Source organism: Petromyzon marinus, chromosome 42, assembly GCF_048934315.1.
Source record: "Petromyzon marinus isolate PM22_M1 ecotype Great Lakes invasive population chromosome 42, UKy_Petmar_22M1.pri1.0, whole genome shotgun sequence".
Taxonomy (NCBI): domain Eukaryota; kingdom Metazoa; phylum Chordata; class Hyperoartia; order Petromyzontiformes; family Petromyzontidae; genus Petromyzon; species Petromyzon marinus.
The window spans coordinates 14,281,766-14,294,626 of record NC_133708.1 but is presented as its reverse complement, the minus strand read 5'-3'; the positions used below and the strand labels follow the sequence as shown (position 1 = coordinate 14,294,626).

Genomic DNA, 12,861 nt, shown 5'->3' with positions numbered 1-12,861 from the left:
TTCGAATCCCAGCGGCCACCCTGGCTAATGCTGCGGTGTGGTCGTCACCATTCGCACAAAATGGCCCCAGACGAGGAGGGTCTTCTGGTGTAGAGGCGGCGGTGGGCAGACCGTCCTGACCCTTGCCAGCTCAGCTGACAAGTGAACACGTTCCACACGCCCCGTTAAGACAGCACGGCCTTCGGGGGGGGGGGGGGGGATTGCTCCATTTCAGTGGCGTTGATTCAACGCAAGCGACACTCCGGACCGGTTTCGACATTTCAGCGTCTCATCAGCAGGAGTCTGGCTCGCTTGACCCGATGATGCTGTCGAGCTTGCCCCACGGGCTCCTGGTTGGGACCCAACGCCGCACAATCCACGACCAACAGAATCTCGCTCGCATCACCACCCCGCGTCTCCGCGTTCACCACGGTCCATGGCTCAGATTTCATGATATATACAAAAAAAATCCTGGGTAGTAAGTGTTAGTTTCTAATTGCTTATGCCTCAAAAGTACAGAAAATGGCTATTATTCCCCACAAACTTTTCTTTTGTGAGCTGGACAGAGATATTTGAAATTTACCTATTTTCAATGAGAAAACGTGTGCATTTGTGTCATTCCTTCACAAAGTCCTGGTAACAAAAGCCAAGTTTATGGGGAATAATAGCCATTTTTTTGTACTTTAACACTTACTACCCTGGAACAAAAATCATGTTACATGGTGAATTTTCAACGAACTCCATCGATTCCTCAGTCTCCCACCGGCCAGCCCCGCCCCTCGCGCCCCCTCCCCCGGGGGACCCCGCCTTGCCCCCCGTGTGCTGGGTTGCCATTCCACATTCCTGCTCCGCACCCTCAAACCGCCACAGTGGGACTCCTTCCACGTGCCGCTTCCCCCTCCGCTGCCCTCCGCTGCCCTTCGCCCCTCGTGGTCCTCAGCCGCACTGCCTCCTCCCCAGCTGCTGCCCTCAGCTGCCCGCTCCTGCTGCTGCCCCTCTTGACCCCCCCTCCCTTCCGGCATGGGCTGCGACCCGGGTGTGGACGTGAGATGCTGCGTGAAATGGACTCTCTTCTTCTTCAACCTCGTCTTCTGGGTGAGGACGGGTTGCCTGGGTACACAAACACTGACAAAGATTCCCCCCCTCTGTATAGCCTCACGAGACTTTTGGGGCAAGTGCTGTCAGCGAGCATCTATAAAGGCCGGTCACGGCACACGAGGGGGTGGGTGGACAACACCACCTTTGTCTCCCCAGTGGCGATGTTTACACACTCCACCAGGTACTCATTTGAGGCTGAGTCGACCTAGGAGAGGCCCACGACTGGTTCAAATAATCGTCACTGGTGTTGGCCGTGAGCGGGAACGAACTCTGCTCGCCAGGTTTGTAGCGCAGCGTAGCGCTAACCGCTACACCACCTCTCCCCGTACCCTGTACACCCACACCTGTACACTCACCTGTACATATGCCCACTCACCTGTGCACACGCTTGTACACATGCATACCTAAATACACTCATCTGAGTAGACACACTTGAGCACACACCTGTGCACATGTGTGTGAGTACCTGTGTGTACCTGAGTTGTGGTGGGCGGTAGTGTAGCGGTCAGCACGCTGCGCTACGAACCCGGCGACCCGGGTTGGATTCCCGTTCACGGCCAACGCCAGTGATGGTTATCTGAACCTGTACTGGGCCTCCCCTATGTCGACTCAGCCTCAAACAAGTAACTGGCCTGGTATGTAAAAACATCGCCACCGGGGAGACAAAGGCGGTCGAGCGTGGTGTGCTGGCCACCCACCCCCTCGTGTGCCGTGTCGGCCTTCGTAAGTGCTCGCTAAGGCCACTTGCCCCAACAGCCTGTTAAGGCTACACGGGGGATCATTGGTGTGTCCATGAGTCCACGCGTGAGTAAGCGGCAGCTCGCATTCTCTCCTTGTCTCGTCTCGCCCCAACCCTGAGGGTGAATTCCTCATCTTGCTCAAAGCTCCTCCCCCCATCACCAGCAAACATCAACAGCAATATCACTAACACCATCAACAACAACATCAACACGAACGTCAGCATCACCGCCGCCGCCAACAATATCAACACTGGGTGTGAGTGTCGGTGAGTGGGTCGCTCACCAGGTGAATCTGGGTGAGTCCAGGTTGTCGGGGCGTCGCTGGTTGCAGTCGGAGTGTATGCGCGTACGGAGAAACGAGCCGGTGAGTGTGGGGGGTTCCATCACCATCAGCAGCAGCATCATCAGCAGCAGCAGCAGCAACATCACCATCAGCAACATCGTTATCATTATCACCATCAGCAACATCACCATCAGCAACATCATTATCAGCAACATCACCTTCAGCAACATCATCAGCAGCAGCGGCATCATCATTACAACAGCACCAACAACAGCATTCGTATCAGCGTCATCTCGGTACACGAGTGAGTGGGGGGGGGGGGGTCTGTGTGGGTGAGTGGGGGGGTCTGTGTGAGTGAGTGGGGGTCTGTGTGGGTGAGTGAGTGGGAGTCTATGTGGGTGAGTGAAAGGGGTCTGTGTGGGTGAGTGAGTGGGAGTCTGTGTGGGTGAGTGAATGGGGGTCTGTGTGGGTGAGTCAATGGGGCTCTGTGTGGTGAGTGAGTGGGGCTCTGTGTGGGTGAGTGAGTGGGGTTCTGTGTGGGTGAGTGAGTGGGAGTCTGTGTGGGTGAGTGAATGGGGGTCTGTGTGGGTGAGTGAGTGGGAGTCTGTGTGGGTGAGTGAATGGGGGTCTGTGTGGTGAGTGAGTGGGGGTCTGTGTGGGTGAGTGAATGGGGCTTTGTGTGGTGAGTGAGTGGGGCTCTGTGTGGGTGAGTGAGTGGGGGGTCTGTGTGGGTGAGTGGGGGTCTGTGTGGGTGAGTGAGTGGGAGTCTGTGTGGGTGAGTGAATGGGGGTCTGTGTGGTGAGTGAGTGGGGGTCTGTGTGGGTGAGTGAGTGAGAGTCTGTGTGGGTGAGTGAATGGGGGTCTGTGTGGGTGAGTCAATGGGGGTCTGTGTGGTGAGTGAGTGGGGCTCTGTGTGGTGAGTGAGTGGGGCTCTGTGTGGGTGAGTGGGTGGGGGTCTGTGTGGGTGATTGAGTGGGAGTCTGTGTGGGTGAGTGAATGGGGGTCTGTGTGGGTGAGTGGGAGTCGGTTGAGGTGAGTGAATGGGAGTCTGTGAGGGTGAGTGAATGGGGATCTGTGTGGGTGAGTGGGGGTCTGTATGGGTGAGTGAATGGGGGTCTGTGTGGTGAGTGAGTGAGTGGGGTTCTGTGTGGGTGAGTGAGTGGGGGTCTGTGTGGGTGAGTGAATGGGGGTCTGTGTGGGTGAGTGAGTGGGGGTGTGTGGGTGAGTGAATGGGGGTCTGTGTGGGTGAGTGGGGGTCTGTGTGGGTGAGTCAATGGGGGTTTGTGTGGTGAGTGAGTGGGGCTCTGTGTGGTGAGTGAGTGGGGATCTGTGTGGGTGAGTGAGTGGGGGTCTGTGTGGGTGAGTGGGAGTCTGTATAGGTGAGTGAATGGGGGTCTGTGAGGGTGAGTGAATGGGGGTCTGTGTAGGTGAGTGGGGGTCTGTATGGGTGAGTGAATGGGGGTCTGTGTGGGTGAGTGAATGGGGGTCTGTGTGGTGAGTGAGTGGGGGTCTGTGTGGGTGAGTGAATGGGGGTCTGTGTGGGTGAGTGAGTGGGGGTGTGTGTGGGTGAGTGAATGGGGGTCTGTGTGGGTGAGTGGGGGTCTGTGTGGGTAAGTGAATGGGGGTCTGTGTGGGTGAGTGAGTGGGGGTCTGTGTGGATGAGTGAATGGGGGTCTGTGTGGTGAGTGAGTGGGGGTCAGTGTGGGTGAGTGAGTGGGAGTCTGTGTGGGTGAGTGAGTGGGGTCTGTGTGGGTGAGTGGGAGTCTGTGTGGGTGAGTGAATGGGGGTCTGTGTGGGTGAGTAGGGGTCTGTGTGGGTGAGTGAATGGGGGTCTCTGTGGGCGAGTAGGGATCTGTGTGGGTGAGTGAGTGGAAGTCTGTGTGGGTGAGTGATTGGGGGTCTGTGTGGTGAGTGGGGGTCTGTGTGGGTGAGTGGGGGTCTGTGTGGTGAGTGAGTGGGGGTCTGTGTGGGTGAGTGAGTGGGGGTCTGTGTGGTGAGTGAGTGGGGTCTATGTGGGTGAGTGAGTGGGGGTCTGTGTGGTGAGTGAGTGGGGGTCTGTGTGGGTGAGTGAGTGGGGGTCTGTGTGGATGAGTGAGTGGGAGTCTGTGTGGGTGAGTGAGTGGGGGTCTGTGTGGTGAGTGAATGGGGGTCTGTGTGGGTGAGTGAGTGGGGGTCTGTGTGGGTGAGTGAGTGGGAGTCTGTGTGGGTGAGTGAGTGGGGTCTGTGTGGGTGAGTCAATGGGGGTCTGTGTGGTGAGTGAGTGGGAGTCTGTCTAGGTGAGTGAATGGGGGTCTGTGTGGGTGAGTGAATGGGGGTCTGTGTGGGTGAGTAGGGGTCTGTATGGGTGAGTGAGTGGGAGTCTGTGTAGGTGAGTGAGTGGGGGTCTGTGTGGGTGAGTGAGTGGGGGTCTGTGTGGGTGAGTGAGTGGGAGTCTGTGTGGGTGAGTGAGTGGGGTTTGTGTGGGTGAGTCAATGGGGGTCTGTGTGGTGAGTGAGTGGGGCTCTGTGTGGTGAGTGAGTGGGGCTCTGTGTGGGTGAGTGAGTGGGGGTCTGTGTGGGTGAGTGAGTGGGAGTCTGTGTGGGTGAGTGAATGGGGGGTCTGTGTGGGTGAGTGGGAGTCTGTATAGGTGAGTGAATGGGGGTCTGTCAGGGTGAGTGAATGGGGGTCTGTGTAGGTGACTGGGGGTCTGTATGGGTGAGTGAATGGGGGTCTGTGTGGGTGAGTGAATGGGGGTCTGTGTGGTGAGTGAGTGGGGGTCTGTGTGGGTGAGTGAGTGGGGGTCTGTGTGGGTGAGTGAATGGGGGTCTGTGTGGGTGAGTGAGTGGGGGTGTGTGTGGGTGAGTGAATGGGGGACTGTGTGGGTGAGTGGAGGTCTGTGTGGGTAAGTGAATGGGGGTCTGTGTGGGTGAGTGAGTGGGGGTCTCTGTGGGTGAGTGAATGGGGGTCTGTGTGGTGAGTGAGTGGGGGTCAGTGTGGGTGAGTGAGTGGGAGTCTGTGTGGGTGAGTGAGTGGGGTCTGTGTGGGTGAGTGGGAGTCTGTGTGGGCGAGTGAATGGGGGTCTGTGTGGGTGAGTAGGGGTCTGTGTGGGTGAGTGAATGGGGGTCTCTGTGGGTGAGTAGGGATCTGTGTGGGTGAGTGAGTGGAAGTCTGTGTGGGTGAGTGATTGGGGGTCTGTGTGGTGAGTGGGGGTCTGTGTGGGTGAGTGAGTGGGGGTCTGTGTGGTGAGTGAGTGGGGGTCTGTGTGGATGAGTGAGTGGGGGTCTGTGTGGTGAGTGAGTGGGGTCTATGTTGGTGAGTGAGTGGGGGTCTGTATGGGTGAGTGAGTGGGGGTCTGTGTGGTGAGTGGGAGTCTGTGTGGGTGAGTGAGTGGGGGTCTGTGTGGATGAGTGAGTGGGAGTCTGTGTGGGTGAGTGAGTGGGGGTCTGTGTGGTGAGTGAATGGGGGTCTGTGTGAGTGAGTGGGGGTCTGTGTGGGTGAGTGAGTGGAAGTCTGTGTGGGTGAGTGAGTGGGGGTCTGTGTGGTGAGTGGGGGTCTGTGTGGGTGAGTGAGTGGGAGTCTGTGTGGGTGAGTGAATGGAGATCTGTGTGGGTGAGTGAATGGGGTCTGTGTGGGTGAGTGAGTGGGGGTCTGTGTGGTGAGTGAGTGGGAGTCTGTGTGGGTGAGTGAGTGGGGTCTGTGTGGGTGAGTGAATGGAGGTCTGTGTGGTGAGTGAGTGGGGGTCTGTGTGGGTGAGTGAGTGGGAGTCTGTGTGGGTGAGTGAGTGGGAGTCTGTGTGGGTGAGTGAGTGGGGGTCTGTGTGGTGAGTGAATGGGGGTCTGTGTGAGTGAGTGGGGGTCTGTGTGGGTGAGTGAGTGGGAGTCTGTGTGGGTGAGTGAGTGGGGGTCTTTGTGGTGAGTGAGTGGGGGTCTGTGTGGGTGAGTGAGTGGGAGTCTGTGTGGGTGAGTGAATGGGGATCTGTGTGGGTGAGTGAATGGGGTCTGTGTGGGTGAGTGAGTGGGGGGTCTGTGTGGTGAGTGAGTGGGAGTCTGTGTGGGTGAGTGAGTGGGGTCTGTGTGGGTGAGTGAATGGGGGTCTGTGTGGTGAGTGAGTGGGAGTCTGTGTGGGTGAGTGGGAGTCTGTGTGGGTGAGTGGGAGTCTGTGTGGGCGAGTGAATGGGGGTCTGTGTGGGTGAGTAGGGGTCTGTGTGGGTGAGTGAATGGGGGTCTCTGTGAGTGAGTAGGGATCTGTGTGGGTGAGTGAGTGGAAGTCTGTGAGGGTGAGTGATTGGGGGTCTGTGTGGTGAGTGGGGGTCTGTGTGGGTGAGTGAGTGGGGGTCTGTGTGGTGAGTGAGTGGGGGTCTGTGTGGGTGAGTGAGTGGGGGTCTGTGTGGTGAGTGAGTGGGGTCTATGTGGGTGAGTGAGTGGGGGTCTGTGTGGTGAGTGAGTGGGGGTCTGTATGGGTGAGTGAGTGGGGGTCTGTGTGGTGAGTGGGGGTCTGTGTGGGTGAGTGAGTGGGAGTCTGTGTGGGTGAGTGAATGGGGATCTGTGTGGGTGAGTGAATGGGGTCTGTGTGGGTGAGTGAGTGGGGGTCTGTGTGGGTCAGTGAGTGGGGGTCTGTGTGGTGAGTGAGTGGGGTCTATGTGGGTGAGTGAGTGGGGGTCTGTGTGGGTGAGTGAGTGGGGGTCTGTGTGGTGAGTGAGTGGGGGTCTGTGTGGGTGAGTGATTGGGGGTCTGTGTGGTGAGTGAGTGGGGTCTATGTGGGTGAGTGAGTGGGGGTCTGTGTGGTGAGTGAGTGGGGGTCTGTATGGGTGAGTGAGTGGGGGTCTGTGTGGTGAGTGGGAGTCTGTGTGGGTGAGTGAGTGGGGGTCTGTGTGGATGAGTGAGTGGGAGTCTGTGTGGGTGAGTGAGTGGGGGTCTGTGTGGTGAGTGAATGGGGGTCTGTGTGAGTGAGTGGGGGTCTGTGTGGGTGAGTGAGTGGAAGTCTGTGTGGGTGAGTGAGTGGGGGTCTGTGTGGTGAGTGGGGGTCTGTGTGGGTGAGTGAGTGGGAGTCAGTGTGGGTGAGTGAATGGGGATCTGTGTGGGTGAGTGAATGGGGTCTGTGTGGCTGAGTGAGTGGGGGTCTGTGTGGTGAGTGAGTGGGAGTCTGTGTGGGTGAGTGAGTGGGGTCTGTGTGGGTGAGTGAATGGAGGTCTGTGTGGTGAGTGAGTGGGGGTTTGTGTGGGTGAGTGAGTGGGAGTCTGTGTGGGTGGGTGAGTGGGAGTCTGTGTGGGTGAGTGAGTGGGGGTCTGTGTGGATGAGTGAGTGGGAGTCTGTGTGGGTGAGTGAGTGGGGGTCTGTGTGGTGAGTGAATGGGGGTCTGTGTGAGTGAGTGGGGGTCTGTGTGGGTGAGTGAGTGGGAGTCTGTGTGGGTGAGTGAGTGGGGGTCTGTGTGGTGAGTGAGTGGGGGTCTGTGTGGGTGAGTGAGGGGGAGTCTGTGTGGGTGAGTGAATGGGGATCTGTGTGGGTGAGTGAATGGGGTCTGTGTGGGTGAGTGAGTGGGGGTCTGTGTGGTGAGTGAGTGGGAGTCTGTGTGGGTGAGTGAGTGGGGTCTGTGTGGGTGAGTGAATGGGGGTCTGTGTGGTGAGTGAGTGGGGGTCTGTGTGGGTGAGTGAGTGGGAGTCTGTGTGGGTGAGTGGGAGTCTGTGTGGGCGAGTGAATGGGGGTCTGTGTGGGTGAGTAGGGGTCTGTGTGGGTGAGTGAATGGGGGTCTCTGTGAGTGAGTAGGGATCTGTGTGGGTGAGTGAGTGGAAGTCTGTGTGGGTGAGTGATTGGGGGTCTGTGTGGTGAGTGGGGGTCTGTGTGGGTGAGTGAGTGGGGGTCTGTGTGGTGAGTGAGTGGGGGTCTGTGTGGGTGAGTGAGTGGGGGTCTGTGTGGTGAGTGAGTGGGGTCTATGTGGGTGAGTGAGTGGGGGTCTGTGTGGTGAGTGAGTGGGGGTCTGTATGGGTGAGTGAGTGGGGTCTGTGTGGTGAGTGGGAGTCTGTGTGGGTGAGTGAGTGGGGGTCTGTGTGGATGAGTGAGTGGGAGTCTGTGTGGGTGAGTGAGTGGGGGTCTGTGTGGTCAGTGAATGGGGGTCTGTGTGAGTGAGTGGGGGTCTGTGTGGGTGAGTGAGTGGAAGTCTGTGTGGGTGAGTGAGTGGGGGTCTGTGTGGTGAGTGGGGGTCTGTGTGGGTGAGTGAGTGGGAGTCTGTGTGGGTGAGTGAATGGGGATCTGTGTGGGTGAGTGAATGGGGTCTGTGTGGGTGAGTGAGTGGGGGTCTGTGTGGTGAGTGAGTGGGAGTCTGTGTGGGTGAGTAAGTGGGGTCTGTGTGGGTGAGTGAATGGAGGTCTGTGTGGTGAGTGAGTGGGGGTCTGTGTGGGTGAGTGAGTGGGAGTCTGTGTGGATGAGTGAGTGGGGGTCTGTGTGGATGAGTGAGTGGGAGTCTGTGTGGGTGAGTGAGTGGGGGTCTGTGTGGTGAGTGAATGGGGGTCTGTGTGAGTGAGTGGGGGTCTGTGTGGGTGAGTGAGTGGGAGTCTGTGTGGGTGAGTGAGTGGGGGTCTGTGTGGTGAGTGAGTGGGGGTCTGTGTGGGTGAGTGAGTGAGTGGGAGTCTGTGTGGGTGAGTGAATGGGGATCTGTGTGGGTGAGTGAATGGGTTCTGTGTGGGTGAGTGAGTGGGGGTCTGTGTGGTGAGTGAGTGGGAGTCTGTGTGGGTGAGTGAGTGGGGTCTGTGTGGGTGAGTGAATGGGGGTCTGTGTGGGTGAGTGGGGGTCTGTGTGGGTAAGTGAATGGGGGTCTGTCTGGGTGAGTGAATGGGGGTCTGTGTGGGTGAGTGGAGGTTTGTGTGGGTGAGTGAATGGGGGTCTGTGTGGGTGAGTGGGGGTCTGTGTGGGTAAGTGAATGGGGGTCTGTGTGGGTGAGTGGGGGTCTGTGTTGGTGAGTGAATGGGAGTCTGTGTGGGTGAGTGGGGATCTGTGTGGGTGAGTGAATGGGGGTCTGTGTGGTGAGTGAGTGGGCGTGTGAGTGAGTGGGAGTCTGTGTAGGTGAGTGAATGGGGGTCTGTGTGGGTGAGTGAATGGGGGTCTGTGTGGGTGAGTAGGGGTCTGTGTGGATGAGTGAGTGGGAGTATGTGTAGGTGAGTGAGTGGGGGTCTGTGTGGGTGAGTGAGTGGGGGTCTGTGTGGGTGAGTGAGTGGGGTCTGTGTGGGTGAGTGAATGGGGGTCTGTGTGGTGAGTGAGTGCGGGTCTGTGTGGTGAGTGAGTGGGGGTCTGTGTGGGTGAGTGAGTGGGGGTCTGTGTGGTGAGTGAGTGGGGGTCTGTGTGGGTGAGTGAGTGGGAGTCTGCGTGGGTGAGTGAATGGGTGTCTGGGTGGGTGAGTCAATGGGGGTCTGTGTGGTGAGTGAGTGGGGCTCTGTGTGGTGAGTGAGTGGGGCTCTGTGTGGGTGAGTGAATGGGGGTCTGTGTGGGTGAGTGAGTGGGAGTCTGTGTGGTGAGTGAGTGGGGGTCTGTGTGAGTGAGTGAGTGGGGGTCTGTGTGGTGAGTGGGAGTCTGTGTGGGTGAGTGAGTGGGGGTCTGTGTGGATGAGTGAGTGGGAGTTTGTGTGGGTGAGTGAGTGGGGGTCTGTGTGGTGAGTGAATGGGGGTCTGTGTGAGTGAGTGGGGGTCTGTGTGGGTGAGTGAGTGGGAGTCTGTGTGGGTGAGTGAGTGGGGGTCTGTGTGGTGAGTGAGTGGGGGTCTGTGTGGGTGAGTGAGTGGGAGTCTGTGTGGGTGAGTGAATGGGGATCTGTGTGGGTGAGTGAATGGGGTCTGTGTGGGTGAGTGAGTGGGGGTCTGTGTGGTGAGTGAGTGGGAGTCTGTGTGTGTGAGTGAGTGGGGTCTGTGTGGGTGAGTGAATGGGAGTCTGTGTGGTGAGTGAGTGGGGGTCTGTGTGGGTGAGTGAGTGGGAGTCTGTGTGGGTGAGTGAGTGGGGGTCTGTGTGGTGAGTGAGTGGGGGTCTGTGTGGGTGAGTGAGTGGGAGTCTGTGTGGGTGAGTGAATGGGGATCTGTGTGGGTGAGTGAATGGGGTCTGTGTGGGTGAGTGAGTGGGGGTCTGTGTGGTGAGTGAGTGGGAGTCTGTGTGGGTGAGTGAGTGGGGTCTGTGTGGGTGAGTGAATGGGGGTCTGTGTGGTGAGTGAGTGGGGGTCTGTGTGGGTGAGTGAGTGGGAGTCTGTGTGGGTGAGTGAGTCGGGGTCTGTGTGGGTGAGTGAGTGGGAGTCTGTGTGGGTGAGTGAGTGGGGGTCTGTGTGGGTGAGTGAATGGGGGTCTGTGAGGGTGAGTGGGGGTCTGTGTGGGTAAGTGAATGGGGGTCTGTCTGGGTGAGTGAATGGGGGTCTGTGTGGGTGAGTGAGTGGGGGTGTGTGTGGGTGAGTGAATGGGGGTCTGTGTGGTGAGTGAGTGGGGGTGTGAGTGAGTGGGAGTCTGTGTGGGTGAGTGAGTCGGGGTTTGTGTGGGTGAGTGAATGGGGGTCTGTGTGGGTGAGTGGGGGTCTGTGTGGGTAAGTGAATGGGGGTCTGTGTGGGTGAGTGGGGGTCTGTGTTGGTAAGTGAATGGGAGTCTGTGTGGGTGAGTGGGGATCTGTGTGGGTGAGTGAATGGGGGTCTGTGTGGTGAGTGAGTGGGCGTGTGAGTGAGTGGGAGTCTGTGTAGGTGAGTGAATGGGGGTCTGTGTGGGTGAGTGAATGGGGGTCTGTGTGGGTGAGTAGGGGTCTGTGTGGATGAGTGAGTGGGAGTATGTGTAGGTGAGTGAGTGGGGGTCTGTGTGGGTGAGTGAGTGGGGGTCTGTGTGGGTTAGTGAGTGGGGTCTGTGTGGGTGAGTGAATGGGGGTCTGTGTGGTGAGTGAGTGCGGGTCTGTGTGGTGAGTGAGTGGGGGTCTGTGTGGGTGAGTGAGTGGGGGTCTGTGTGGTGAGTGAGTGGGGGTCTGTGTGGGTGAGTGAGTGGGAGTCTGCGTGGGTGAGTGAATGGGTGTCTGGGTGGGTGAGTCTATGGGGGTCTGTGTGGTGAGTGAGTGGGGCTCTGTGTGGTGAGTGAGTGGGGCTCTGTGTGGGTGAGTGAGTGGGAGTCTGTGTGGGTGAGTGAATGAGGGTCTGTGTGGGTGAGTGAGTGGGAGTCTGTGTGGTGAGTGAGTGGGGGTCTGTGTGAGTGAGTGAGTGGGGGTCTGTGTGGTGAGTGGGAGTCTGTGTGGGTGAGTGATTGGGGGTCTGTGTGGATGAGTGAGTGGGAGTTTGTGTGGGTGAGTGAGTGGGGGTCTGTGTGGTGAGTGAATGGGGGTCTGTGTGAGTGAGTGGGCGTCTGTGTGGGTGAGTGAGTGGGAGTCTGTGTGGGTGAGTGAGTGGGGGTCTGTGTGGTGAGTGAGTGGGGGACTGTGTGGGTGAGTGAGTGGGAGTCTGTGTGGGTGAGTGAATGGGGATCTGTGTGGGTGAGTGAATGGGGTCTGTGTGGGTGATTGAGTGGGGGCCTGTGTGGTGAGTGAGTGGGAGTCTGTGTGTGTGAGTGAGTGGGGTCTGTGTGGGTGAGTAAATGGGGGTCTGTGTGGTGAGTGAGTGGGGGTCTGTGTGGGTGAGTGAGTGGGAGTCTGTATGGGTGAGTGAGTCGGGGTCTGTGTGGGTGAGTGAGTGAGTGGGAGTCTGTGTGGGTGAGTGAGTGGGGGTCTGTGTGGGTGAGTGAATGGGGGTCTGTGTGGGTGAGTGAATGGGGGTCTGTGTGGGTGAGTGGGGGTCTGTGTGGGTAAGTGAATGGGGGTCTGTCTGCGTGAGTGAATCGGGGGCTGTGTGGGTGAGTGGAGGTTTGTGTGGGTGAGTGAATGGGGGTCTGTGTGGTGAGTGAGTTGGGGTGTGAGTGAGTGGGAGTCTTTGTGGGTGAGTGAGTCGGGGTCTGTGTGGGTGAGTGAATCGGGGTCTGTGTGGGTGAGTGGGGGTCTGTGTGGGTAAGTGAATGGGGGTCTGTGTGGGTGAGTGGGGGTCTGTGTTGGTAAGTCAATGGGGGTCTGTGTGGGTGAGTGGGGATCTGTGTGGGTGAGTGAATGGGGGTCTGTGTGGTGAGTGAGTGGGCGTGTGAGTGAGTGGGAGTCTGTGTAGGTGAGTGAATGGGGGTCTGTGTGGGTGAGTGAATGGGGTCTGTGTGGGTGAGTGAGTGGGGGTCTGTGTGGTGAGTGAGTGGGAGTCTGTGTGTGTGAGTGAGTGGGGTCTGTGTGGGTGAGTGAATGGGGGTCTGTGTGGTGAGTGAGTGGGGGTCTGTGTGGGTGAGTGAGTGGGAGTCTGTGTGGGTGAGTGAGTCGGGGTCTGTGTGGGTGAGTGAGTGAGTGGGAGTCTGTGTGGGTGAGTGAGTGGGGGTCTGTGTGGGTGAGTGAATGGGGGTCTGTGTGGGTGAGTGAATGGGGGTCTGTGTGGGTGAGTGGGGGTCTGTGTGGGTAAGTGAATGGGGGTCTGTCTGGGTGAGTGAATGGGGGTCTGTGTGGGTGAGTGGACGTTTGTGTGGGTGAGTGAATGGGGGTCTGTGTGGTGAGTGAGTGGGGGTGTGAGTGAGTGGGAGTCTGTGTGGGTGAGTGAGTCGGGGTCTGTGTGGGTGAGTGAATGGGGGTCTGTGTGGGTGAGTGGGGGTCTGTGTGGGTAAGTGAATGGGGGTCTGTGTGGGTGAGTGGGGGTCTGTGTGGGTGAGTGAATGGGGGTCTGTGTGGTGAGTGAGTGGGCGTGTGAGTGAGTGGGAGTCTGTGTAGGTGAGTGAATGGGCGTCTGTGT

General features: G+C 58.2%; 1 protein-coding gene across 1 annotated transcript in view; it reads left to right on the top strand.

The window, feature by feature from the left end:
* Nucleotides 1–579: 579 nt before the first annotated feature.
* LOC116951286 (tetraspanin-33-like) overlaps nt 580–12,861 on the top strand; it is a 52,337-nt gene continuing 40,055 nt past the window's right edge. Inside the window, exons 1-2 of the mRNA XM_032969804.2 lie at nt 580–1,074; nt 2,124–2,181. Of these exons, the coding sequence (XP_032825695.2) occupies nt 1,000–1,074; nt 2,124–2,181 (133 nt within the window). The 5' untranslated portion in view covers nt 580–999. The remainder of the gene's footprint in view (nt 1,075–2,123; nt 2,182–12,861) is intronic.